Source organism: Camelus dromedarius, chromosome 12 (genome assembly GCF_036321535.1).
Source record: "Camelus dromedarius isolate mCamDro1 chromosome 12, mCamDro1.pat, whole genome shotgun sequence".
In the NCBI taxonomy this organism is placed as follows: Eukaryota; Metazoa; Chordata; class Mammalia; order Artiodactyla; family Camelidae; genus Camelus; species Camelus dromedarius.
The window spans coordinates 8,562,274-8,586,865 of NC_087447.1; the positions used below are offsets into that span (position 1 = coordinate 8,562,274).

At 43.0% G+C, this 24,592-nt stretch overlaps 1 protein-coding gene and 1 long non-coding RNA gene across 5 annotated transcripts; one reads left to right on the forward strand and one right to left on the reverse strand.

Annotated features, from left to right (window-relative positions):
* The first annotated feature begins 238 nt into the window (after window positions 1–238).
* STX5 (syntaxin 5) lies at window positions 239–23,275 on the forward strand. Of its 4 annotated transcripts, none has more exons than XM_031459425.2 (11): window positions 239–386; window positions 1,150–1,308; window positions 2,427–2,497; window positions 2,664–2,719; window positions 2,838–2,908; window positions 6,897–7,013; window positions 7,090–7,146; window positions 7,329–7,410; window positions 7,897–8,003; window positions 8,174–8,295; window positions 22,523–23,275. In XM_031459425.2, exons 2-11 carry the CDS (start codon window positions 1,246–1,248, stop codon window positions 22,680–22,682), a joined length of 906 nt encoding a protein of 301 aa, XP_031315285.1. In that variant the 5' UTR covers window positions 239–386; window positions 1,150–1,245; the 3' UTR covers window positions 22,683–23,275. The 4 variants fall into 4 exon arrangements, with proteins under 4 accessions (XP_031315285.1, XP_010981327.1, XP_010981328.1 ...); XM_010983025.3 differs by having other exon boundaries at window positions 240–386; window positions 1,065–1,308; XM_064492243.1 differs by lacking the exon at window positions 239–386 and having other exon boundaries at window positions 623–1,308.
* Window positions 7,673–17,257, reverse strand: LOC135322638 (uncharacterized). Its single transcript, XR_010383320.1, has 2 exons — window positions 17,181–17,257; window positions 7,673–8,387 (listed from the first exon to the last, which is right to left on the reverse strand). It is a non-coding gene; the product is annotated as an uncharacterized LOC135322638 (long non-coding RNA).
* Window positions 23,276–24,592: the final 1,317 nt, after the last annotated feature.

Below are 24,592 nucleotides of genomic sequence, written 5' to 3' on the forward strand. Positions count from 1 at the left end.
CCTGCCTGAGAGCTTGTGCTTCCGCTGCCCGATTTGGATGCACAGGTTGCAGGACCCGCCAGGGCTGCGGGCTCTTTAAGGTTCCTCCCCCGGGGCTGCCCCAGGCCCCTGGGCCCGACTCTCGTTCCTCGGGGGCGGGGTCACGGGGGCGGCCTAGCCAACAGGAGAAAGGAGTTTCTCCTATATTAGGGTGGGGGACGTGCCTCTCGGGTCGCCGGGCTCGAAAAGGCGTGGCACCGCCCTCTCGTCACCGGGGGTGGGGTTACGTGTGGGTGACGTGGCGGCTTCTAGGCTTTGGTCGGGTTTCGGCGGCTTCCGCGCCCGGGGAGGAGGCGGTGACGACCCGAGAGATTGTGGCAGTGGCGGCAGCAGGCGGCAGAGAGGAGGTAGGGCTCGCTCTAAGAGGGGTCTGACCGCCGTGTCTGCTCTGGGCTGCTCTTTCCGGGGACGGCCCCGGGCAGGGGGAAGGGAACCAGGGACACGGGAGCAAGTCCTGTCGGCCCGGCTCGGAGTGAGCGAATACTTCGTAGTCCAATCAGGAAAGCCCCTGTTGAGAAAGACGTCGGCGTTAGCTTATCAGTGGTTGCCGTCCTCCAGAAGGTGGGACTTGGGCGGGGTGGGACTTCCTGCTTCAAATAAACACCTAGAAATTCCCCCCTCCGCCCACCGAAGTGTGTCCCTCTCTGGAGGTCTGTCTCCGTTTCTCCCTGACGAGTCGCAGGAAGCCGTGAATACGAGAGGGCCCATTTAGGGCCTGGGGCAGTTGCACTGGCCGGGCTAGAGCCTCGGAGCCACGGGACCTGTACTGGTCTTGCCTCTGCTCCAGGGCCCAAGCCCGCGCTCTGGCCACCAGAACCAAGTTGGAAGAAGAGTCGAGGAGGGGTACAGCTTGGGCCGGAGAGGAAGCGGGGCCGGAGAGGAAGCGGCCCCAGGACCTACGGGTGGCTTTGGGCGCGAAAGAACTTGCCAAGTGCAGAGGGGGCCCGAGGATCTGCTGGTTGAGGGGGGAGGGATTTGTGGGGAAGGAGGCTACCTGGGGAATGACACTCTCCCCTCCACAACAGTCCGAGGTTATGCGTCTCAATGATCCCGCGGAAACGCTACGGGTCTAAGAACACGGATCAGGGTGTCTACCTGGGTCTCTCAAAGACACAGGTCCTGTCCCCTGCAACTGCTGGCAGTAGCAGCAGCGACATCGCTCCTCTGCCCCCGCCAGTGGCCCTGGTCCCTCCCCTTCCCGACACCATGTCCTGCCGGGATCGGACCCAGGAGTTCCTGTCTGCCTGCAAGTCCCTGCAGAGCCGTCAGGTAAGTACCTGGAGTGGGAAAGGCAGGAAAGAGCCTGACTGAAAACTGGGAGAGGCGGTGCTCCGGCAATGTTGATTGAAGTAATTCTTGGGGGAACCTGATGGAGAACTGATCCAGCTTGGAGGGGTGGTATCTACTAAGCAAGGGACAAAAGTTGGGCTAGCTGATCTGGTGGCAAAGATCTAGACTTTTTATCAGGAATCCCCTGAACATGGGTTGCTATTTTGGAAGGAATATCTCAGGGTGAGAGGCAATATATTTGATTTGGATAAGGAACAGATTCTAGAAAGAGCCTTAGCTCAGAGACAAGCACTTTGAATTCTAGTTCTAGTATAATTCTGTGCTCTGTGACAACAGGGAAGTCAGTCTAGTTGGACTTCAGTTTTTACATCTGTAAAATAAAGGAAGCTTTCTAAATAAGTAATTTTTATCAAAATCACTTCGGAGTGATTTTTAAGAAAATTAGGTTTCTTTGTCTTGGTCCAGACTTTCTAAATCCAAGTGGAACCTGAATAACTGTAATTTTAAATATTTTTACTGCTCAGCTCTTGTTAACAACTGCTCTGCTATGTGATCTCCAAGAGCTTTCTGTTTATCTCTTCGATTCTCAAATTGGAGGAATAGAATAGTAATACTAGTTACCATTTATTTAGTGCTTACAGTGGACCTGGTATTTGGCTAAAATACATTACAGTCCTTGTGTTTTTTAATCTTAGCAACAGCAATTGGAGGTGTGTGGATGGTCTTCATTTCATAGAAGAGGAAATAGAGATTCAGAATGGTTTAAGTAATGTGCCCCACACTCCCCATCTAATAAGGGGTAGCATCAAGATTTGAACCCAGGTTGGAGGGGGCGGGTTGGTATAGCTCAGTGGCAGAGCACATGCTTAGCATGCATGAGGTCCTGGGTTCAATCCTCAGTACTTCCATTAAAAAAAAAAAGGAAAAAAGATTTAAAAAAAATTTTAGAAAGATTTCAGCCCAGGTCTTCCTATCTGGACCATCTGGTGGAGGATGCCACTAGTACTAGGGATGGAGTTTAGTGGACACCTGAAGAGCAGTGAAAGCTGGCAATGGGGAGGAAAGGCTAAAGTTTTACATCTTGACATTGTTTTCAGAATGGAATCCAGACAAACAAGCCGGCTCTGCGTGCTGTCCGGCAACGCAGTGAATTCACCCTCATGGCCAAGTGAGTTGAGAGAGGTTATGTGGTGGGATGACACAGTGTCTAAGGAGAAGTAGGCTTGCCTGTGGTGGCCTTGGCTGTGATGACTGGGTTGGTTGTGCCAGTGCTAATGTGGGAAAGGCCCTCTTCTTCCTTTTCCCACAGTGTTCTCACTACTGCTCATTTGCAGGCGCATTGGAAAAGACCTCAGCAACACATTTGCCAAGCTGGAGAAACTGACAATCTGTGAGTGGTCTTGGGGTCTTTCAGAGTTTGGGCAGTGAACCAAAGAGGGCTGAGGAACCGTACTCCCTGAACCTTATCTTCCCCCTCACCTATCACAGCTTCTTATATGTCTCTGCAGTGGCAAAACGCAAATCCCTCTTTGATGATAAAGCAGTGGAAATCGAGGAGCTAACTTACATCATCAAACAGGTGAGTGACTAGCGACTGGGAGAGCCCAGCATTCCCATCAGATCACTTCCATCGTTTTCCCTTGCTGTGGAGTCACAGAGCAAGTTTCTAGAGCCAGCCCCAAGCATCCTGCTCATGCATTGTCAGTAAACACTTACTGATCATCTTCTGTGTATAAAGCACTGTCCTGAGCACCTGCTGCAGTAACATTGTGAGGCAGGATTCCTGCCTTCAGGGGCTTAATTGTCTAGAAGAGGTATCCAGCCCCATAAACTCACACCTGCAGTGAACACTGAACAGGAAGTGAGTGGTCCAGAAAAGATCTTATAAAAAGATGAATGAGACAATCTGGAAAAATTAGGAAAGATTTTATAGAGGAGCTGAAATCTGAGCTGGTTTCAAGGCTTGTGTTGAGGCAGTGGAAGAACATTCCAGACAGAGGAAACAGTGTGTGCAGAGGCATGTCTTATGAAAGGGAGAGTTCAAGTCTTTGCTTAGATGTCACCTGCTCAGGGAGTCCTGCCATCACCGTGCTCTGATCTCTCATACCTTGCTTTCCTTTCTTTTTTATAGCATTCTGACATACATTCTAATATTCTCTATAATTAACTCATTTATGTTTATTGCTTATTTCCTCCCACTTACCTCATCCTGCTCAAAAAAAAGGGGGGAAAAAGGGTAAATGCCACAAGAGCAGAGATTTTTCTTTCTGCTTGTTCATAGATGTATCCCAAATGCTTGTATAAGTGTCTGGCATATAGTAGGTAGCCAATATTTGTTGACTGAATGAGTGGTCGGCAGCAGATGCGGCTGGAAAGGTCAGTTGGTGGCTGGTTGTGAAGATCATTGTGGGGCTTGCTCAGGAGGGTGGAATCCCTCTGAATGTGTGGGCTGCAAAGACCTGGATTAGAACCTGGATTCCAATTCTGTCTGCAGGATACTGGTAGAGTACAGTTCTAACAGTGTGATTCCTTTCTTCCCCAGAATCATGTAGTGAGAATAAAGTGAGAAATTGAATGACCCTGGGGGAAAAAAACCCAAGAGTGAGGACCAGCAGAGAGGCTAGGGAGGAAGCTTATGCGATTGTCCAGTATGAAGATGATTGTGGCAGAGGCCAAAGGACAGACACGTTCAAGAGTAGAAAAGAGAAGTTTCCATTAACTCTTGGGGCGTTAGTGCATAGGCACCTAAGGCCCACCTACTGGATTCCAAGAGACTTCAAATCCCAGGCCCGCCACTTAAGGTGTGACCTTGGGTAAGCTACCTGACCACTTTGAGCATCAGTTCCCTGATAAATAGAAAGGGGGCAATATCAGAACCTAACCTCATAGGATTGTTGTGAGGATTCGTTTGTTTATTTTTTCAATCACTCACATTATTGAGTGACTTCTGGCTGCCTGGTTCTGAGGATTCAGCAGTGAATGAGACAGATGTGGTCCCTGCCCTTGGGAACTTCTTTTCTGAATGGACGAACTGCACACTATACAAGTAAACAGAAAAGACAGTTTCAGGTAGTGGCAGATCCTATTAAAGAAATAAGGGTGAGTGAGTTATTCAGGCAAGGGGCCTACCTTAACTGGGGATGACCTGGGATGGCCTGGCTGAAGAAGGGACCTGAATGGTAAGGGAAAAGCCAGTCATCCAAAGATCTGATGGGGGCACATTCTAGAAAGTGGGAATAGCAAAGGGAAAGGCCCTGAGGCACGGGTAACCTTCATGCATTTGACTAACGTGGAAGAGGGCAGCGTGGATGCAGCACAGCAAGTGGGAGGAGGCTGGTAGGCGTGAGGTCAGAGGAGTGGGCAGGGCCAGAGTTGCAGCCTCTGTAAGCCAGGTAAGGAATTTGGGTTGCAGTCTAAATTTAGCAGGAAGCTCTTAAAAGATTTTAAGGAGGAGGATGGCATGCCATATTTATGGTTTAGAAGATCCTTCTGGTGGTTGTGTAGAAAGCGGGTTGTAGGAGGGCAGACTCTTTAAGAGGAAGGTCACTTACGAGGCTCTGGGAGATTTTTGAGAGAGAGAAGAGGCTAGTTTGGACTGGGGCGGCTTCTTTGGAGGAGGTGAGTGGACACATTCAGAGTATATGTTGCAGTCAGCTGAGTTCTTTGTGGGTTCCGTGTGGATTAAGGGAAGAGAGAGGAATTGAGGATGGCTCCTAAGTTTTTTGGTCTGAGCAACTGATGAATGGTAGTGCCATTTACCAAAATGGAAAGGAAGGAAGGAAGAATAGCTTTTGGGGGGAAATCAAGAGTTGTTTTCTGTGTTAAGTATAAGGACAAAGAGGAAGTTGTCAGCTGCTTAGCAGGTTGCGCAGTGCCCAGTAATCAAACATGAGGCTGCTGTTTGGTTCACATGGGGTTGAGTATGTAGCCAGTGCTCCGTGTAGATTATGGCTGTGTGGTGGCATATAAGCCGGGTTAAGGAGAGGTCAGGATGTGACTTAGGAGCCTCCAGCTTGGGTGCCTGGCAGGGGAGGGGTGCCATTCTCTAAGCTCCTGGAGGAAGAGATTTTTATCGGGGGAAATCCTGGAATTTAGTTTTGGATGCAGGTCTGTGAGGAAGCTGCATTAACTCCAAAGGGACAGACCAGTCAGCTGCAGAAATCATCCAGGGGTCTCAAGAGAATGGGTGGGGCTGGGATAGTAACCGGGGCAGAGGGGGAACTGTTGGAGAGACTAGAGCAATTGCCTAATCTAAGTTTTTTTTCCTAGCCTCTTTCCTTCTTTCTTTCTTTATTTCATTGAAGTATTGTCAGTTTACAATGTTGTGTCAATTTCTGGTGTACAGCGTAATGTTTCAGTCATACATATACATACTTATGTTCCTTTCCATATTCTTTTTTGTTGTATGTTACTGCAAAGTATTAAATAATAGTTTCCTCTGCCATACAGTATAAACTTGTTTTATATGTAACAGTATCTGCAAATCTCAAACTCCCAGTTTATCCCTTCCCATCCCCTTTCCCCACTGGTGACCATAAGTTTGTTTTCTATGTCTGTGAGTCTGTTTCTGTTTTGTAAATAAGTTCATTTGTCTTTTTTTTTTTTTTTTTTTTTAGATTCCACATATGAGTGATACCATATGGTATTTTTCTTTCTCTTTCTGGCTTACTTCACTTTGAATGACGATCTCCAGTTTCATCCATGTTGCCACAAATGTCTAGCCTGTTTCTTGAATTCACCATTTTTTACTTCTTCCTCTCCTCCTCTTCCTCTGGTCCTTCCCTGGACCTGGCTGCTGTGGGGCAAGCTTTCTCTGCTACTCCCGGCTGCCTCCTTCATCTCTCTTCTCTCACAAAGCCCTTGGCAAGCAGGCTTGGGAAGTGGATAATGTGTTGGTCTGGTGTAGAAAGTCTGGCTGTGCTGCTAACTCATTGTGTATAACCTTGGACAAGTCACACCTTTCACTCTTTCGCAGTAGTGATTTTTTGAAAGGAATTCTGTATATAAAAATCATTTCATTGGTCCTTCTGGGAATCCATGGTTTGTACTGTTTGTTTTATGAGGGGGAGGTAACTAGGTTCTTCACTGATTTCTGCTTGGAGGAGGTACTGGGGATTGAACCTAGGACCTCTTGGGTGCTGAGCATGTGCTCTACCACTTGAGCTACACCCTTCCCCCTGGGAGGCCATGGTGCCTTTGACTCTTCCCATCTTCCAAGTACTGCACAGACGCTTTGTGGTCAGCATGCTCTGGGTCTGAGAGTTTGGCCATGAGCATGGCCTCACAGCAGGGGGTGTGGCAATAGGGTGGAGGGATTTAAGAGCAGTTATTTACAAACAGAGGAGGCTATGTTTCGCTTCTTTCTGGCTCTGCTCTGCAGGGACTAAGCCAGAGCAAATTCCAGAGCTTAGACTGTCCCAGCAGGCCCTTCTGTTCTGACTGAGATACCCTCACCCCTGCTACCAATGTCTACCCTGCCATCCCTGCCAGAGATGTCCATATGGGAGAGTTGCTGGCCGAGGACCCCCCTGGTTGATACTCAGTTTTTCTGTTGGCTCTTTCGCCAGGACATCAATAGCCTCAACAAACAAATCGCCCAGCTTCAGGATTTCGTGAGGGCCAAGGGCAGCCAGAGTGGCCGGCACCTGCAGACCCATTCCAACACCATCGTGGTCTCCCTGCAGGTGGGACCAGGGAGAGGGGGAGGCAGAAGGGAGGAAGGCATTGTCTTCTCTGGCTGACCCTCTCCTTTTCTTCCAGTCAAAACTGGCCTCCATGTCCAATGACTTCAAATCAGTTTTAGAAGTGAGGACAGAGGTGAGAAGAATCTGTGTAGGGGAGATAAGAAGCTGGGGTTGAGGGCCCCAGAGGGAAATGGGGAAGGGCCAAGCGGAGGGGCAAGGGCAACAGGGTCAAGGGCACCAGGAGGGATCTCTCTTTAATGTGCCCACTTTCCAGAGGCCTCAGGACCTTTGCATTTCTTCCCCACTCAACCCCAGAACCTGAAGCAGCAGAGGAGCCGGCGGGAGCAGTTCTCCCGGGCACCCGTGTCAGCCCTGCCCCTTGCCCCCAACCACCTGGGTAAGTCACAGGCAGTACAGGGAGCCCTGAGGGGTCAGGCTTAGTTACTCTGGTTCTGAGGGTATCCTATAAAGGCAGGAGTTGGGTAGGAGAGTGGAGGGCCAAGGAAGTTGCTAGGCTTTATCTCCCAGAGGTCAAACCTGATGACTGGGCTTTATTATCCACACCTAGTCTCCCACATTCTCATCGTTGGTTGAGGGGGAGGGAATCCATTCAGTCATGTTCAAAAGAATGAGTTTCTAATATTGTCCGTACACTTAACTCATTTTACTCACATTCTGTCATTTAATTTTCACAATCACCCTTTGAGAAAGCAACTGTCATTATCCCCATTTTACAGATGAGGAATCTGAGGCTCAGAGAGGTTAAATGACATGTCCAGGGTCACAAGGCTAGTAAGTGCCAGAGCTGGGATTGAAATCCAGTGCATGTGGGCGTTGAACCTTTTAACCCCTAAGAAGTGTCATGTCTTCTTTTTTCCCCCAGGGGGCGGTGCTGTGGTTTTAGGGGCAGAGTCCCGAGCCTCTGGGGATGTGGCCATCGACATGATGGACCCTAGGACCAGCCAGCAGCTGCAGCTCATTGACGAGCAGGTACCCAGGCTCTGAGCTGGGCAGGAGTTGTTCTTCTGTCTTCCTTTGTGGGCCACAAGCAAGTGTTTGGAAGGTGCCATGGGTGGAATGGCAATCTGGAGGGTCCTCAGGAGGCAGGCCCTACCCTGAAGAAGCTCCCAGTGCTCACGTGCACTCTCTCTCCTCTGAAGGATTCCTACATCCAGAGCCGGGCAGACACCATGCAGAACATTGAGTCCACAATTGTTGAGCTGGGCTCCATCTTTCAGCAGTTGGCACACATGGTTAAGGAACAGGAAGAAACCATTCAGAGGTGAGATGCTTTCTCTCTTTAACCTCAAAAACAAGAACCCTCTCTCCCCTGTGGATTGGCATCTTAAAGGTCTCCAGGGACAGCTGGATGCCCTGTGGAAGAGAAGAGTGAATCCTGTCCACCTGTAGGGTCCAATTCACCTGCCTGCATCCACTCAACAAGTGTTAGAGAGTGACTGTTCCATGGCAGGCACTGCTCTAGGGATGCAGTGATGAATAGAACAGTTACGTCTTTGTTTCCTGGAGCTTAGTTTGTAGTGTCTGTATGGAATTCGACAGGGTGGGTGAGGAAAGTTGTTAAAAAAAATTGACAAGAAATTTTCAGGTAGTGACAAGGGCCAAACTGAGAATTAAAGTAGGAAGAGGTGTCAAGAAAATGACGGAGTACGTATATCAGATTGGGTGACAGGAATGACTGCTCTGAAGAAGATGACATTTAAGCAGAGATCTGAATGACAAGGGATTCAGCCATGCAAAGGAGAGGGAGAGTATTCTAGGCCGTGTGTGGGCAGCTAGAGCATAGGCCCTCCGATGGGACAGTCTTGCTGTATTCAAGAATCAAGAAGGCTAGTGTGGCGAGAAAGCAGTGAACAGGAACAGAGAGGTACAGGATGAGCCTGGAGGGAGGCAGGTAGAGCCCACCAATGGGAGGGCCTCTCTGCTCCTCTGGCACCCCTGCTACTGCAGGAGGCATTTGATCTGCTCCTCTTCTTTGGTACTTAACGTTCATTCAGTCAGTTATGGAGATACAGCCGAGGACCAAAGAGACAAAGGTCCCTGTCATTGTGGAACTTACATCGTAGTAGGGGAGATAGACAATTAAAAATATACATTATAAGTAAGTGGTCCAGTATATATATATTTGGGGGGAATAATTAAGTTTTTATTCATTCATTCATTCATTCATTCATTTATTTTTAACGGAGGCACTGGGGATTGAACCCAGGACGTTGTACATGCTAGGCATGCACTCTACCACTGAGCTGTACCCTCCCCTCAACCAGTATACATTCTTGCCTAGTGATAAATGCCATAAATAAAAATAGAGTAGGGTAAACTAATCAGGAGTGCTAGGTTTGGAGGGGCAACTTGTAATTTTAAATAGGATGACCGAAGTAGCCCCTATTAAGATGATGACATCTGCCCAAGATTTGGGAGAAGGTAGGGGAGTTTGCTGTGTGGATATCTGGAGAATACCTGGCAGAGGGAAGAACCAGTGTAAAGGCCTTTAGGCAAGAATAAGTTATGAGTTAAAGGACAGCAAAGAATGAGGACAGGTGAAAAGGACAGTAGGGGAAATGGGAGACCAGATCTTATGGGGCCTTTTAAAGCCAATATAAGGGTTTGGCTTTTACTCTGAATGACATGGGGAGCCATTGCAGGGTTTTGATGAAAGGTTATACTATCTGACTTCTGTTTTAAAAGGATCATTTGGTTGCTGTAGTTAAAACGGATTGTAAGGGCCTAGGATAGAAGCAGGGAGATGGGTGCAGAGGGCTTTGTAGTAATCTAGGCAAGAGGTGATGGTAGCTGGGATCAAGCTGGTGAGTAGTAATTGGATTCTGGATATATTTTGAAGGTAGAACCAACAGAATCAATTACTTGATGAACTAAATGTAGGGTGTGAGAGAAAAAGAGGAGTTTATGATAACGTCAGGCTTTTGATGTGTGCAACCAAAGGGATTCATACCTTTCATTTGAAATAGGGCTGTTTACTCGGGGTAGAGTAGGTCTGGAGGGGAATAGGTTGTGTTGGACGTGTGTCCAACAAGAAGTGGACAACTGAGACATCTAGGTAGAGATAGCAAACAGACTTATAGATATGAGGAGTTTAGGAGACAGGTCTGGGCCAAGAGTGGGCAGAATTGGACTTTGAAACTAGGGAAGGGAATTTGTTTAAAGAGGAGGATCAAGCACAGAGTCCCACGGCCATTTCTGGATGCAAGTATCAGTCCTGGGGTCACTTACTAGGAGCACAGCTGATGAGGTAGGAAGAAATATAAATGAACATGGTGTCCTGGGAGCCAGGAAAAGAAAATGAATCAAGGAAAGAGTGATCAGCTGTGACAAATCTTGCTTTTAGGCCAAGCAAGATGAGAGCTGAGAATTTAATCGGAGGGTTTAGCTCGTTAATATTTAATGTAATTTTTGATAAGGTCAGATTTAGGCCTACCATTTTACTATTTGTTTTCTGTTTTTCCCTTCGGTTTGTCATTCTTCCCCTTCTCCTTTCCTGTCTTTTGAACAGAAAAAAATTTTTTAATTCATTTAAATTTATCTGTTGGTATTTTAGCCATGTGTCATTGCTTTTTTTTTTTTTTTTTTTTGTGGTGGTTGCTCTAAGGATTACAGTATGCATCGTTATCTTTTCGCAGTCTACTTTCTGCAAAATGTGAGAATTTTGCAGTCCTCTCCTCCATCTTTTTTGCTCTAGTTGTCATATTTGTTACTTCTACATATTTTATAAACCCCACAATATAATATTATAATTTTAATCTTAAAATTCAAAGAAATTAAAAGGGAAAATAATCTTTTATATTTACTCACGTATTTACTATTTCTAGTGCTCTTCATTTCTTCCTGAATATCCAGTTTCCATCTGCTGTCAATTCCCTTTAACCCAAAGAATTTTCTTTGGCACATTTTGTGGTGTAGATCTGCTGATGATAAATTCTTTTACTTTTCTTTTATCTAAAACTTCATTATTTCACACTCATTCTTGGAGAATATTTTCTTTGAATATAGAATTTTGGGTTTACAGTTTTATTCTTTAAGTGCTTTAAATATATCATTCTATTGTCATTTGGCCTCTTGTTCCTAGTGAGAAGTCAGTGGTAATTCTCACTGTTGTATGTAATGTGTTTTTTTCTGGCTGCTTTTCAATATATATTTTTTTTATCTTTGGTTTTCAGCAGTTGACAGTTTATGTATCAAGATGTGGTTTTCTTTGAATTTATCCTGCTTGAGGATTCTCTGAGCTTTTTGAATCTGTAAACTTTGACATAGTTTAGGGAATATTTGACCATTATTTCTTCAAATTTTTTTCTGCCTCTTTCCCTTTCTGTCACCTTTTTTCTGGGAATATATTTGTGTGTGTGTGTGTGTGTAATCAACTATAAATACATATATATTTTGTTGAAACATGTATATATGTATCAATAGATTGCATCCCAGTAAGAGGCATTTAATGTCATAGAGTGTCCCTATATTAGTGAGAACAAGTATGATCACTTGATTGAGGTGATAATAGAAAATCTCTCCTTTCAAAAGTACATTTTCTTCTTTGCAGTCAGCAATTGATTTATGGGATACCCTGTTCCCCAAAAACCTTAACCTAATGTTTCTAGTAGTCATTTATGATGTTTCCCTGGTCTGAATCAATTTATCTCATCGGGGGACTTTTTTTCTGTAAAGAAGAGGTTTCCTTTACTAACTGCATGACCTGAAGTTCCTCTTAATCAGGCTGGACAAAACCTTAATTATTTTCTTGTATTTTCAGAGTACATAGTTTATGGAGCAGGTGCCACAGTAGACCAAGGAGGTTTGTTTTTTAGTTCTTCCTCTTTTTTTGAGTATCATTATGGGCTTAAGATTTTGTATTATAGTTTGTTAGGATAGATTATTTTCAGTGCTCAGACTGTTCCCAATTTGTCCAGTGGGAGACAAGGTGGTTGTTTTGTTTTGTTTTTTAAAGAATGAGGAAAAATAAAAGTATGTTTGTATCTAATGGGAATGATCCAACAGAGAAATAAAAATTGATGATATAGCAGGAAGAGGGAAGAATTCTTAAAGTTATGTCCTTGAGAAGGTTAGAGGAAGTGGGATCCAGTGCAGAGGTGGAGGACTTGGCTTCAAGATGAGCTGGTGATAGCTGGGAAAGCAAAATATGCTGTACAGGTGCTGGGGGGAGGGAGCAAGACAGCTGAACTCATAGTGCCTTGTAAATGGCTGGTACTCAACTGGTAGTTGAATAAATACAGAAACATCCTTTTAATCAGTGGTTGCCAAATGTGGATGTTCATAGGAACCCCCTATAGAGCTTATAAAAACTGAAGTTCTCACCAACCAGAAGCTGGCAGCCTCTGCACAAGGCAGGGCCTAGCAACTATCTAGACCAGGGGCCAGACAAGCCTACCAGACCACTCACTCCTAGTCAGCCCTGCCACAACAGAAGAGCCCATAGAACATGGGGCATCCCTACAGCACGTAGCTCTGGTGATCAGAGGGAAGTGCACTGCTGGGGTGCATAGGTCATCTCCTGCAAAAGGCCACTTCTCTAAGGTCAGGAAACATTACCAACCTACCAGATACATTGAAATAAAAACAGCAAATTAGGCAAAATGAGGCAATAGAGAAACATGTTCCACTCAAAGGAATAAGATAAAACCCCAGAAGAAGAACTAAGTGAAGTGAAGATAGGTAACCTACCTGATAAAGAGTTCAAAGTAATGTTGATAAAGATGATCAAGGAACTTGGGAAAAGAATGGATGAACACAGTGAGATGTTTAACAAAGAGTTAGAAGATATAAAGAAGAACCAAATGGATGTAATAACTGAAATGAAGAATACACTAAAAGGAATCAATGGTAGATAAATGAGACAGAGGAATGGATCAGCAAGTTGGAAGACAGAGTAGTGGAAATCATTGAAGCTGAACAGATAAAAGAAAACAGAATAAAAAGAAATAGCACAGTTTAAGAGACTTCTGGGACAACATCAAGTATACTAACATCTCATTATAAGGGTTCCAGAAGGAGAAGAGAGAAAGAGACAGAGAACGTATTTGGAGACATAATAGCTAAAGGCTTCCCTAACCTGGGAAAGAAAGTAGACATCCAGGTCCAGGAATCCTAGAGAGTCCCAAACAGGATCAACCCAAAGAGGACCACACCAAAACACATTGTAATTAAAATGGCAAAAATTAAAGACAAAGAATATTAAAAACAACAAGGGAAAAGTAACAAGGTACATACAAAGGTACTCCCATAAGGCTATCAACAGACTTTTCCAGCAGAAACTCTGCAGGTCAGAAGGAAATGGAATGATATATTTAATAAGTGATGAAAAGGAAAAACCTACAACCAAAAGTGCTTAACATGGCAAGGCTTTTATTCATTGAAGAGATCAAAAATTTTACGGACAAACAAAAGCTAAGAGTTCAGCACCACCAAACCAGCTTTATAAGAACTGTTAAAGGGACTTCTCTAAGTGAAAAAAAGAAGGCCACAACTAGAAACATGAAAATTACAAAAGGAAAAAGCTCATTGATAAAGGTAAATATACAGTAAAGGTAGTAAATCAACCACTTACAAAGCTAGTAGGAAAATTAAAAGACAAAAATAATAAAAATCTTCTATATCCACAGTAACTAAGGAGTACACAAAACAAAAAGAGGTAAAATATGATGTCAAAAATAACTATGGGGGAAGGAGGTAAAAATACATTTGAACTTAAGAGATCAGCAACTTAAAATAGCCATATATATAGTTGTATATAGCAGTATATTTCTACATATAAGCCTCATGGTCACCACAACCCAAAAATCCATAATAGATACACAGACAAAAAAGTGAAAGGAATTCGAACATAACACCAAAGATAATCGTCATATCATAAGGGAAGAAAAACAAAAGAAGAACAAAAAAGAACTACAAAAATAACCTAAAACAACTAGCTAAATAGCAATAAGTACATACCTATCAATAAATGCTTTAAATGTAAATGGACTAAATGCTCCAATAAAAAGACACAGAATACCTGAATGGATTCAAAAACAAGATGCATATATAAGACTCACTTCAGATCTAACAACACACACACAGACTGAAACTGAGGGGATGGAAAAATATACTCCATGCAGATGGAAATCAAAAGAAAGCTGGAGTGGCAATACTTATCACACAAAATAGACTTTAAAACAAAGACTATAACAAGAGACAAAGAAGAACCTTACATAATGATCAAGGGATTGATCCAAGAAGAAAGTATAACAATTGTAAATATATATGCACCCAATAAAGCAGCAACTAAATATATAAAGGAAATATTAACAGACATAAAGGGAGAAGTTGACAGTAACATGATAATAGTAGGGGACTCTGACACCTTGCTTACATCAAGGGACAGATCAGACAGAAAGTCCATTAGGAAACACTGGCCTTAAATGATACATTAGACCAAATAGACTGACATATAGAACATCCCATCCGAAAGCAGCAGAATACACATTCTTTTCAGGTGCACGTGTAACATTCCCCAGGATAGATCAACATGTGAGGCTACAAAACAAGTCTTAGTAAATTTAAGAAAATTGAAATCTTATCAAGCGTATGCTCCAACCACAATGCTATAAGACTAGAAATCAACTACAAGAAAAGACTGCAAAAACAAGCAAGTGGAGGCTGAACAATATGCTCCTAAACAACCAGTGGCTCACTGAAGAAATGAAAGAAGAAATAAAAATTACCTGGAGAGAAATGAAAATGAAAACACAATAATACAAAATCTATGAGATACAGCAACAGCAGTTCTAAGAGGGAAGTTTATAGCCATAGAAGCCTACCTCAGGAAATTGCAAAAATCTCAAACAACCTACCCTGACACTGAAAGGAACTAGAAAAAGAAGAACAAACAAAACCCAAAGTTAGTACAAGGGAAGCAGTAGTAAAGATTAGAGCGAAAGTCAATGAAGTGGAGACTTAAAACAACAATAGAAAAGATCAGTGAAACTAAGAGCTGGTTCTTTGAAGAGATAAACAAAATTGAGCAAGACTTATCAAGAAGAGAGGGGGCCTAAGATAATAACATCAGAAGTGAAAAAAAGAAGCTACATCTGACACCACAGAAATATAAAAGATCAAAAGAAATTACTATGAAAAACCATATACTGATAAAATGGACAACTAGAAACAGTGAACTAATGCCTAGAAATGTATAATCACCCAAGTCTGGAGGAGGAAGAAATAGAAATAGAAAATATGAACAGACCAGTTACCGCTAATGAAATTGAATCAATGGGGGAAAAAAAAAAACCTCAACAAATGTCCAGGATCAGATGGCTTCATAGGGGAATTCTACCAAATGTTTAAAGAGTTAACACCTATCCTTCTCAAACTATTCCAAAAATAAATTGAAGAGGAAGGACTGATTCTGAACTCATTCTATGAAGGCAGCATCACCCTGAAACCAAAACTAAAGATATCAAAAAAATAAAATTATACACCAATACCACTGATGAACATAGATGCAAAAATCCTCAACAAAATATTAGCAGACTGAATCCAACAATACATTAAAAATATCATACACCATGATCAACTGAGATTTATCCCAGGAATACATGGATTTTTCAGTATCGGCAAATCAGTCAATGTGATACACCACTTTAACAAACTGAAGAGTAAAAACCATATCATCTCAATAAATGCAGAAAAAACTTTTGACAGAATTCAACATCCAGTTATGATAAACACTCTCCACAAAGTGAGTATAGAAGGAACATACCTCAGCATAATAAAGGTCATACATGATAAGTTTACAGCTAACATACTCAACAGTGAAAAGCTGAAAGCATTTCCTGTAAGATCAGAAACAAGACAAGGGTGCCTATTCTTGCCACTTTTATTCAACATAGTATTGGAAGTTTTAGCTGCAGCAGTCAGAGAAGAAAAAGAAAAGGAATCCAAATTGTAAAGGAAGAAGTAAAACTGTCAACTGCAGATGACATGATACTATACATAGAAAATCCTAAAGTTGCTACCAGAAAGCTACTAGAGCTCGTCAATGAATTGATTAAAGTGGTAGGATACAAAATTAATATACAGAAATATGTTGAATTTCTATTCACTAATAATGAACCATCAGAGAAGGAATCAGTCTCATTTACAATCACATCAAAAAGGATACCTAGGAATAAATCTAAGGAAGTAAAAGACCTGTACTTGGTAAACTGTAAGACAGTGATGAAAGAAATTGAAGAAGACACAGATGGAACAATACACCATGTTCATGGATTGGAAGAATGAATATTATTAAAATGACCATACTACCCAAGGCAATCTACAGGTTCAGTTTAATCCCTGTTAAAATACTAATAGCATTTTCATTGAACTAGAACAAATCTTAAAAATTTGTACAGAAGCACAAAAGACCCCCCAATATCCAAAACAATCTTGAGAAAGAACAAGAGCTTGAGCTACCATGCTCCCTGTCTTCAGACTATACTATGAACCTACAGTAGTCAAAACAGTATAGTCCTGGCACAAAACCGGACACATCAGTGGAACAGAAGAGACAGCCCAGAAATAAACCCACACGTGCTTAAGTTTAATTAATCTGCAACAAAGGAAGTGTCAGTATATAATGGAGAAAAGAGTCTCTTCATAAAGTGCTGGGAAAACTGGACAGCTGCATGTAAAAGGATGAAATTAGAACATTTTCTCACACCATATACAAAAATAAACTGAAAGTGGATTAAAGACCTAAATGTAAGACTGGAAACCATAAAACTTCTAGAAGAAAACATAGGCAGAACGAAAGTCATGGTAATATTTTTGCATTCTCCCAAGGCAAAAGAAACAAACAAAAATAAATAAATGGGACCTAATTAAGCTTTTGCACAGCAAAGGAAACCATCAACAAAACCAAAAAACAGCATTAAGTAGAATGGAAGAAAATATTTGCAAATGAGATGACTGATGGGTTAATACACAAAATGTATAAACAACTCATACAACTCAACAGCAAAAAATCAACCCAATTAAAAAAATGAGCAGACCTGAATAGACATTTTTCCAAAGAAGACATACAGATGGCTAATAGGCACATAAAAAGATACTCAACATCATTAATCATTAGAGAAATGCAAATCAAAACCACAGTATTACCTGATACCTGTTACAATGGCTATCATCAAATAGACCACAAATAACAAATGTTGGGGAGGATGTGGAGAAAGGGGAACCCTTGTACACTATTGGTGGGAATGTAAGTTGGTGCATTCGCTGTAGAAAAACAAGTATGTAACTTCCTCAAAAAAGTCAAAATAAAACAACTGTATGATCCAGCAGTTCCACTCCTGGGTATATATCTGAAGAAAAAAAAAAAACAGCGATTCAAAAAGGTACATTCACCCCAGTGTTCCTAGCAGTATTACTCTGACTAGCTAAGATATAGAAGCAACCTAAGTGTCCCTCAACAGATGAATGGATAAGGAGGACTTGGTATATATATATATATATATATATATATATATATATATATATATATATATATATATATATATACACACACACACAGACATATATGCACAATGGAATACTACTCAGCCATAAAAAAGAATGAAATCTTGCTATTTGCAACAATATGAATAGACTTGGAGGATATTATGCTTAGTGAAATAAGTCAGCCAGAGAAGGACAAATACTGCATGATATCACTTATATATAGAATCTAAAAAATAAGACAAACTAGTGAATATAACAAAAAAAAAAAAGAAACAGACTCAAATACAAGCTAGTGGTTATCAGTGGGGAGAATGAAGGGGGAGGGGTAAGATGGGTAGGGGATTAAGAGATACAGACTACTATGTATAAAATAAGCTACAAGGATATATTGTACAGCACAGGGAATATGGCCAATACTTTATAATAACTATAAATGGAATATAACATTTAAAAATTGTGAACCACTATGTTGTACATCTGAAACATAATATTGTAAATCAGCAATACCTCAATAAAAAAATGGAAAGAAAAAAACAAATGACTATAACCAAACAGGAACAGGCTCACAGATAGAACACACTAGTGGTTACTGATGGAAGTGGGGAGAGGCCAGAAAGAAGTAGGGTTTTAAGAGACTAAAAACTACTATTATAAAATAAATAAGCTACAGGAATATATTGTACAGGAATATTTTATAATAACTAAGTGGAGTATAATCCATAAAAATTTTGAATCACTGTGTTTTACACCTGAAACTAATAGAATATTGTAAATCAGCTATGCTGAATTAAAACAATATGTATTTTCTCCTAAAAAAATACTGAAAATTCTTGGCAGTCCACTCCACTCACATCTGTGGAATCAGAGTCTCCAAGTGTGAGACTAAGAACCTTTTTTTTTTTTTTACCTTGCTCAATTCCTCAGACTACATTGTTCTCAGTTGGGTAAGAAGAATGGCCACTAGTGGAGACAGTGGGGAACAGGAGGGGTGGAGTTTTGAGGAATCCACTAGTTCACACATTCTTGCCCACTTGGGCTTATGCCTTCAGGCAACATCCGGTCTTGGTTCATCTTTATTCCCTGCAGCACCTAGTTAGTGGCTGATCGTGTGAAACTGAGTGAACGCCTGCATTTGTGTAAACCAGGTTTCCCAACACTGATCAAGTTAAGCAACCTCACGTATTTCATTGGGCAATATAAAGGTGCTGTGAATGCAGCTGTCTTGGTCCTAGAATCAGGGGAATTGACTGATCCTTTTGTGGTTCAGCTGAGATCCAGGGAATCCTTTGCTGAGTGAGGCCATAAACACTGTAGCTCCTCAGGCTACAATGTATTTTGAATATCAGAATATTATTATAGATTCAAAGAAACAGGTTTGTAAATATATTTGGGTTCTTCCCCAATGCATGTGGTTTGTGTGTGTGTGTGTGTTTGTATGTGTATACATACATTTTATTGAGGTATAGTCAGTTTACAATGTTGTGTCAATCTCTAGTTACGTGTTTTAAATATTTAGAACTAGAGCATATATACAACAAAATATATAACACACATTTTAGTCTTCCTTGAAAGAGTGTCGTAAGTATTTTTCAGTGTTCGTACTCATTTGCTCATCGGTTTAGCAAGCATTTGTTATTGCTGCTGTGAACTGGTCCTCCTGGATCTGGGGATAGGGAGAGAACTCAAGAGGAGGCAGACTGGTGCAGGGTGAGAGAAATGAGGTTTATTCTGGAGATCATGAGCATCACACTTCACGCGCCAGCCAAGAGGTCTGTGATGCTCAGAGGAGAGGACTAAGCTAGAGTTAGAACTTGAGAGTCAGCAGCTTCTTGGTGAGACCATGAGGGTAGATGAAACCACCCAGGGACAGTGGGTAAAGTGAGAAAAAGAACAAGACAGGTCCCCAAGGATTCCAGGTGCATGTGGTGAAGGGAATTGTCCAAGAGACTGAGGAGGGTGGTTTAGGAAGAAGAGAGAAAAAAGAGACGTCCTTAGAAGCTGAAGTGAAAGGAATTTGGGGAAGAAAGATGTAATTTCTTGGTGTCCCTGAGAGAGGTGTGAGTTAAGATGTTAAGTGTAACATCGGCAGATGTTAATTAGATGGGGGCGGGGGTGGGTTGATTAGATCGGTGCTAGCAGTTTCAGTTGAATGGCTCAGAAGCAGTTTGGCAGTAGATGGAAGCATAAAAGGGAAATGACAAAGGAGAGAAAACCTTGTGGGCACCAATATGAACAAGAAACTGAAATTTTGACAGGATCATGTTTTTAAAATAGACATAGATATTCTTGTGTTGGCCTCCCGTGAATGCCAGTGGATCTGGATTTGAGCACCCTCGTTAGAAACCAGTGATTTAGTCCGCGGTTCTCAAGGTGTTTTCTGGGCCCCACCCTTGCATCCCTGAATGTGACCCCTAAGAATTGGCATTTTTGAGATGCTCAACAGGTGATTCTTACTTTTCCTAACGTATAAAAACTGCTGATCCAGTGTTAGTCATTTTTCCCTTTCCTCCCAACTTGTAAATTAAAAAAAAAAAAAAACTCAAACTGTGGAGAAGTTGGGCAGATAGCATAGTGAACACGGATGTTCCTGCCGCCTAGATTGACCAGCTGTTGGCATTTTATCACATCTGCTCGCTCTCTTTTTTTTCTGAATCATTTAAAAGTAAGTGTAAACATCATGACATTTTATCCCCAGATACTTCAGCGGCATCCGCCTAGAATAGGTCTTCTCCTGAACACCCACAACACCATTATCATGCCTAAGAAAAGTAACGGTTCTCCACCACAGCCCCATACTCAGTCTATACTCATTTCCCTAACTGTTCTTAAAAAAAAGTTTTCAGCTATTTTTCTTCAATTTAAAACCCAGGCAGCAGTCACACATTTCATTTGAATCGATTTGTCTCTTTAGTCTGCCTTTTGTTTTGTTCCTTTGTGGCATTTACTTTTTTTTTTTCCTTGAAGAGGCCAGTGCCTCTTGTACAAAGTCCTGTATTTGTCCACTGTTTTCCCTATGATTGAATTTAGGTTCAGTATTTTAACCTGTTACGTAGATGATCAATCAGTAGGTGCTTGAGATTATCTCTTTATTGGTGATACCAAGTTTGGTCACTTGTTCAAGGTGGTGACCATCACACTGAGACGTCTGTGGAGTGATGCTTTGAGTTCTTGTGAATGTCCAGTATCTTAGCCCCATGATGATCCTGGCCTGAATCATTTGAGAGATTGTGTGTGGCAAAGTGGTAATTGTCTAATTCTCTCATCCCTTCTGCATTTATTAGCTGGCATTCTTCTATAAAGAAGGAACTTTCTCTCTTTAAAATTACTGTAGAATAATAGTAAATTTTAATTCCGTGTCATATAGTCCATTACCATCATTATTCTTTATTACAATCAGATTTCCTAAATCTGGCCACATGGAGCTACTTCAAAGCAGCTTCTGTACCCACTGAACATGACCCAATTACTCTCAGTCTCTGGGAAGTTTTGGGGAAACTGAAACTCAGAGAACTAAAATCCAGGATCTCCTAGTCACAGTCAGATAATCCTTCCAGTTCTTAAGCTTCACTGTCTTCTTCAGTCAACCTCCTTTTTTTGTCATTCGCAGTCTGCCTCACCTCCTAGTCCTCTGGTTTTCGATGCCTCTCGCATCCCTTTATCACCCATCCTTTCTGTTCAGCCAGACTCACTCCAGCTTTTTATTGCTTAATTCCTTCCCTCTGTAGTTTTTCTTTCTCTGCATAAGACATCCTTTTGTCCTGCCCTTGCAAGCATTCCTCCTCTCTGTTTTCTTCAGCCTTCTCCCTCCCAAGTCTTTATTTTCTCCCCCCATTCATTTCCAGTTTCCAACTCCCCTGCTGCTTCCTCTGCATATCCCACCGATTCCTAACTTTATCACCACCAGAGTTCCCTTCTATTAGTTTTCTTTCACAGACTTCCATTTAAAATCTTTTATATGCCAGATTGCATTGTTTTTCCATTTTTGTTAAGCACAGCCATTCATAGTTGCCAATATGAATGAGCTTTAATTGAGTTTGACGTGACAGATGCATCCTCACTGAGAAATGTAACCATAGCCAGAAGCCAGGACACCTGATACGCTGGTTAGCCTCTCTGACATAAATATCCAGGCTCTTGTATTTGGACAGAGAGTAGCTCGCCATCCTTATGACCACCTTACCAGGACCCTGGGCTTGCAGCCACTGGCCCAGCCTTTCCTCTCACTTTCCCACTTGATTACCAGGCTCCACCAACATTTCTGCCCTTACAGCTCACAAAGGTCTCTGCTCCCAGCTCTCCTTGCAAAGACTGGGCTTTATATTTGGTTTTTAGGATTGCATATGCAGGTTAGCTGGGAAATGCTGTATTTTCCACAGCAGTGTATCAAGAGATTGCTATTCTTCTCTGTGCCCTGAAAGACATGTTCTCCTGATACAGGGCTTTTCTTATCCCTTGACTTTCTGTTCATATCATCAGGTTTTTCTTCCTTTCTCACGCAGAACCAGGACATCCTGACCATAATGGTCTGTGAACCTTTCCCTCTTATTACAAATGCAATACTGTTTATTAGACAAAACAAAATAAATACTGATGAGCAAAAATTATAATAGCTAACATTTTGGGTCCTCTTAGTATGGGCTGGACACTTTATATAACTCATTTACAACTGACAACAACTGGAGAGGTAGGGCTTGTGTTATCCTCATTTTTCCTTCCTTTGCAGTTGAGGAAAATGAGACTTGAGGTGAAGCGACTGATGTAGGGCCCTAAGCTAAAAAGTTGCACAGCTGATTTTCAAACCAGAGCCAAGACTTTTTTATATTCCCCTTTCAGAGCTTTTTTCTATACACAAATATATATATATATACACAGAAAAATGGTATCACACTATATATAAACAATTTTATATTGTAATTGTCTTTCCATGTCAGTAAATATACTTCAACAGTGTTTTTTTTAATCCAGTGTCATTCTGTTTCCCCTCCTCCCGGCCTTGTCCCCAGGATCGACGAGAACGTGCTGGGAGCCCAGCTGGATGTTGAGGCCGCCCACTCAGAGATCCTCAAGTACTTCCAGTCGGTCACCTCCAACCGGTGGCTCATGGTCAAAATCTTCCTCATCCTCATTGTCTTCTTCATCATCTTTGTGGTCTTCCTTGCCTGAGCCCTCTCCACTCTGAGGCACTCCGTGAGGGTTTGGAACTCTCCTGGGAGGGCAGGTTGCCAGAGCTGCCCGGAGCCTGTGCAGGGTGCTTGGGAGAAAGGCCCTGTTTCCTTGGAGCTGCTGAGAATGGCCACTGCCCCTGATCCCCCACTCCTTGCCTCTGGCCACCCTGTCCTCCCCTCATCACCCTCAGGCCCACGAAACACACGGTTCTGGATTTGGACTCTGCTGTGAAGTGGCTGGAAGGGAGCAGAGGCCAACTGGGGGGCCCGTCGGGGAGGTTGTCTCCACTGGGAGATTTTTATAAACCCATCCTAGCCTGTCCCAAAGGAAACTTTGGCAGCAAGGGGAGAGATGCCCCTCTCCACCTTCGTGAGAGTGAGGAGAGGAAGTGAAACTGCCCCAGGGACCAACTTTCCCATCTGGGTTAGAATTTGACCTTTTTCTTCTTCCTCTCTTCACCATGTGAGGCAGAGGGGCTTGAGCCCTCAGCTGCCTGCACAACCCCAACTTTGGGTGCGTGTGACTCTCGATCTGCCAAATGCGCTGCAGGTCGTTTTCTCCCAATTATAACAAGACTGTCAGCCTCGTTAGCCATGTCGTCATTTCTGGGTGGGAGCGTCGAAGGGCCTAGGCAGCACGTGGAGTGAGCCCAGTGCCCAGTACCAGAACTGAAAGGGTTGAGCTGATGGTTCTGAGGGGCCAGGCTTTGCGCTCTGTGCGTACAGCTGCCCCCAGCAGGGGATAACCAAGCACAGCAGCACTGAGTTAGCATGGAAACTTCCCTCCAAAGGGGGCACAGGAGCCCAGAGTGGGCCCCTAATTGGTGGCAACTTCCAGGACCATCTCCAGCAGTATTCCAACCTGTTTCATCTGCATCCTCCAGCCAGTTGGCCCCCAATTTTTCTTGGACTGGAAGAAGCAGGAGCTCTGCCTGCTGCCAGGAGTGGAAGAGGAAGTGAAGAATTTGTTCCCAGCTCCAGCTGAGGCTCTTGGTCCCCTCAAAGCCCGTCTTCAAATCCAGGCTAGTCACAGGAGAATGAAGGCAAGACCTACCTGGAATACCTACCCTCCAGGGGGATTAATATGATTGTCAGTCCTGACCAGGACCCACAACCACATCATTCTGAGGTCAACAGAGTTCCCCCGTTTCACACACCCCAAAGGAAGTTTAAGCTATAGGGACAACAATCACCATACACTGGCCTGGCCCTAGTACTTTGTGGGGTCAGGGAGAGCCCATGTCTTTCCTAGCCCTGGCATTTTAATATTTCCTCTTCCCTTGGCCTGTTTTCAGCAGATGGTCTTGATTGCATCTTCACTGCCCAGTTGACCCATGATGTGGGTTTAGCACAACATATCAGTGGTGGCTGGGGAGATTTGTGAAGACAGCTAAAGTCTGACAAATTCAGTTTCTTTAATTTGACCTAGCAACTCTTCTTGGGGGGAATGCATAGAATGGAAATCAATTTGTTTCACAAATATTTGTTGAGTTCTACTACGTGCTAGGCTTGGTACGGAGCCAGGTGCCGGAGGAAAAAAAGCAATGCTTTTGTTAAGTTCGTGCTCTCTTGGAGGTTAGGTTCTAGTTTTGTTTTATTTTGTAGGCGAGGATAGCGAGGCATAGATCTCTACAGGTGGCAAAGGGCTGAGCTGAGACTTAAGCCCTTGGCTGGATCCCCCTAGGAGTCTATGAGCTGTCACTCGCGCTCCGAGGCCCTACTCTCCCATTCCTCGGAAGCCCTTCGCGTGGCCCCTCTTCCCTGTTCCTCTCCGAGTCCTGTGCTGCAACAACCAGCTCTATGCTTCAGCACGATCCCTGAAAGTGCTGGCCTAGCAGGGCTGATGGATGAAAGCAGGAGCGGGGCGAACCCGCGGGAACCCTTGGCTTCCAGAGCTCAGGTCCTGGG

What these genes read in the sequence shown, in the direction of transcription:
- STX5 (XM_010983025.3), top strand. Translation starts at nt 1,084, where the DNA reads ATGATCCCGCGGAAACGCTACGGGTCTAAGAACACGGATCAGGGTGTC. An exon ending in GAATTCACCCTCATGGCCAA is followed by an intron (nt 2,498 to 2,663) that starts GTGAGTTGAGAG and finishes GCTCATTTGCAG; the next exon opens with GCGCATTGGAAAAGACCTCA. An exon ending in CCTTGCCCCCAACCACCTGG is followed by an intron (nt 7,411 to 7,896) that starts GTAAGTCACAGG and finishes TTTTTCCCCCAG; the next exon opens with GGGGCGGTGCTGTGGTTTTA.